Here is a 3,417-nt window from a genome sequence, read left to right as displayed (position 1 = left end):
TAGCATTCTCACTACTGTCCTAACAAAACCTCATATCTCATCAGCTAAATCTCCAAGGTGCTGAAGTGAGTTTCTGCTGTCCATCTCAGATCATCTTAGGACTCACCTCTTTCATAGCTTTCCATGCTATGCTCTTTTATAAACTGCCCTGGACACATGCATTACCAATGACTAAATGTAAATATCAAACCATGGCAGATTTTAATGTGCCACAAGCGATATGAACCGAAAAGGCTTATCTTTAATTTTAAATATCAAACAGCTAGAAACATGTTCATATAAAAACTGATCAAACTGCAAACTGCAAACACAGAGACTTTTTCAAGGATTATTTTGTGAATATATTCAAACAGGGCTTTGACATCCATTTTCAGTGAAAAAATGTATTATTTTAACGTATTTCAAGGTGCAGTAGCAAGCATTGTCTTACTGATTCTCCGCTATCTCTTCATTCATTTTCGCTCTTTTTTCATTTTCTTGGCTCGGCACAGTGAGGCATCTAGTACAGTAGGGGGCAGTAAAAAGGAGGAATCAGTAAACGCGTTTCAACCACATAAGTTTGACCCTGTGAGGCTCTCATAGTTTTCAGCGGAAATACGAGCCTTGTCGGTGTTTGTAGCTGTTATGACAGATAACATGTAATCAGGTTGCGTTTTATTGAATTGAGGAGGTGTTTATCATAAACAGGACATGCATCAGAATAGAGTCTCAAAGGTAAAGTCGTGCGCCAGAAACACCATCAGAAACATCATCAGAAAAACATTTGATCCAAAATGAATGGCCAGCTCGTACAATGTTTCTCTACCGGCTAGACACGGTTCTCCTCCCTCAGGATTTCAGCTCATAACTGGTACAGCTCAGTCCACTGGTCCACAAAGCCCACGATTAGCACAGACAACTGTGATAATTAAAGACTGAAACACTGATATGCCGGGCAGGAGCCTAGGCGAGAAACAGCGAGCTAACAGATCCTACACAGATATCAGCTAACGAAGCAATTTATCACTATTACGACTGTTACTGGGCTAATGGTGGATTCGTGCTGATTGATAAACATCATAAAATGACTGGCCTGTAATTGAAATGTCTGTCTCCCTCAGGACTGGCTCATATGAACACATCATGGCCGAGGAGAGAGGCCAGAGTCCAGAAACCAGACTCTCGGGACAGGTCAGAGTCAGTGGTTTGGGCCAAATTACTGAGCATCTTTACATCAGCAACGGCCGCGCAGCCAGAGATCGCGCCGCCATAACACGTTTAAGAATCACCTGCGTGATAAATGCCACCCTAAATAATTTGAGCACACATATTCACCCCGTTGAGGTGGTCCGTGTACCTGTCCACGATTCGCCCGACGTCCGGCTCATTGAGCACTTCGACGCCGTTGCCGATAAAATACACCAGATAAAAGAGCAATGCGGACGGACTTTGGTCCACTGTAATGCAGGGGTGAGCCGATCCGCTGCTCTGTGCATCGCATACCTGATGAAATACTGCAACATGTCCCTTCTGGAGGCCCACGGCCGGGTCAAAGCACAAAGACCTATAGTTCGTCCGAACAGTGGCTTTTGGAAGCAGCTTATTGAGTACGAGAACCGACTGTATGGAAAAAACACGGTGCGAATGATCAGTTCTCCTGTGGGGGACATTCCAGATCTATATGAGAAAGAAACTAAGGACTTGATACCATACTGATTTTTTAACTGCGTCAAGTACGTATTTTAAGCCTGTATGTCTGTAACGTTTGTCATGTGAACAGTATTTGTCGATAGAGGTGGGGTTTTTTTTAATAAAAGTCATGTTCTGCAGTTTGGTTTGTAAGAGTAGAATAATTCTTTTTGAGTGAAAAAGATCTGTCAGGCATTAGAAGAGAAGAGTCAGCGGCTTTGAAAAGAAGTTCAGACCTATACCAATTCACAGAGTAACGACAATCTCTAACATATAGGCCATTATTTTGCTTCTGACAGTGTATTTTCATACATTTTTGTTTAAAAAATGTAAAGCATAAGTGCGAGATAAGACGATAAAAATAACAACAAAATCCAGTCTTTAGAGAAAACTGATAAGCACATAACAGTGTTGACAGTGCTCCTGTTTCTGATCGCGTGAGGAACTAATGCGTTAGTCAGGATACTTATGAATCTTTGACAGAAATGTCGGATCCCTCTTTACAAACATTTATTTCAGAACTGTCCGAGTCTTCTCAGATTGGAAGATATAACTATCAACACACGAGGACGTACTTTAATTTACATTACAAATAGAATATGCCATCTTTTTATTCGGACCAGCGAAAGAGAGCGGTATGTTATCGGTGTACCAGAGGTAGAAGCAGAAATAGAAGTACCAGTGTCCAGTACTGTTGCTGTTCAACTATTGTTCCGAATATTACATACAAGATTTGCTCTTATAGGAAATCTTGCATGTAATATTTGGAACAATGGTTGATTTGAAGGTGAATTTGTTGCGTCATCCTAAGTGAGAGTACTGGACAGTTTGGTGAGGTTTTCGTTCGTGCTCACCCAGCCCTGACAGCGGCAGAGGGAAATTCTCTGTAATTCTCGCTCCGGCCTCGTGGAGGTTATTAACGGAACAACGGCGCTTAATCTGAATTTACACGGCAGAGATGACCGCGCGTTTGAACCATGCGCCCTGTTCGTGGTGTTCATCTGTTGCCGCTGAAGGACGGAGGAACACGCGTGACGTAATGATGTACACAATGCACTTATTTGTGCCTTAGTGTTAGAGAGGCCCGGACGTTTCTATCGGAATCATCCGGGTGTAACGGTAAAGGAAGCCCCAGGTCATGGCAGCCGCAGATACTTCTCTTCTATTTGTTACTTTTTCTTCCTGTTCGGTTATTTAGTAATTGTTTGTGTTGGGAGTCTGAATGTCATGTCTACAGAATGAATCATGTTATAAAACACTGGTTAATTACTCAGAGTGCAGGTCAGCACATCCAAACGTCCCTTACCTCTGAGTTCAGAGGATTAAAGGAGATCACTGCTGGTCTCTAAAAACTCCTCACTAGTTGATTAAAGGAGATCACCACTGGTCTCTAAAAACTCCTCACTCGTTGATTAAAGGAGATCACCACTGGTCTCTAAAAACTCCTCACTAGTTGATTAAAGGAGATCACAGCTGGTCTCTAAAAACTCCTCACTAGTTGATTAAAGGAGATCACAGCTGGTCTCTAAAAACTCCTCACTAGTTGATTAAAGGAGATCACCACTGGTCTCTAAAAACTCCTCACTAGTTGATTAAAGGAGATCACAGCTGGTCTCTAAAAACTCCTCACTAGTCAACGTGGATTGCACAGGGTCGCAGGTTTGCATCTTTTCTCTGTATGCCGCAGGTTTAGTTGTGTTTCACTCATGATGACTGCAGATCCCTGTTTACCTATGCAAAGAACTTCAC

At 42.3% G+C, this 3,417-nt stretch overlaps 1 protein-coding gene across 1 annotated transcript; it reads left to right on the top strand.

Moving 5' to 3' along the window:
- Positions 1-1,122: 1,122 nt before the first annotated feature.
- Positions 1,123-1,762, top strand: LOC115806023 (dual specificity protein phosphatase 18). Its single transcript, XM_030766750.1, has one exon. The coding sequence runs from the start codon at positions 1,123-1,125 to the stop codon at positions 1,693-1,695; it is 573 nt and encodes a 190-aa protein (XP_030622610.1). The 3' UTR covers positions 1,696-1,762.
- Positions 1,763-3,417: the final 1,655 nt, after the last annotated feature.

This window comes from Chanos chanos, chromosome 1 (genome assembly GCF_902362185.1).
Source record: "Chanos chanos chromosome 1, fChaCha1.1, whole genome shotgun sequence".
In the NCBI taxonomy this organism is placed as follows: Eukaryota; Metazoa; Chordata; class Actinopteri; order Gonorynchiformes; family Chanidae; genus Chanos; species Chanos chanos.
The sequence above is the reverse complement of the archived record's forward strand: the minus strand, read 5'-3'. Positions and strand labels throughout refer to the sequence as shown.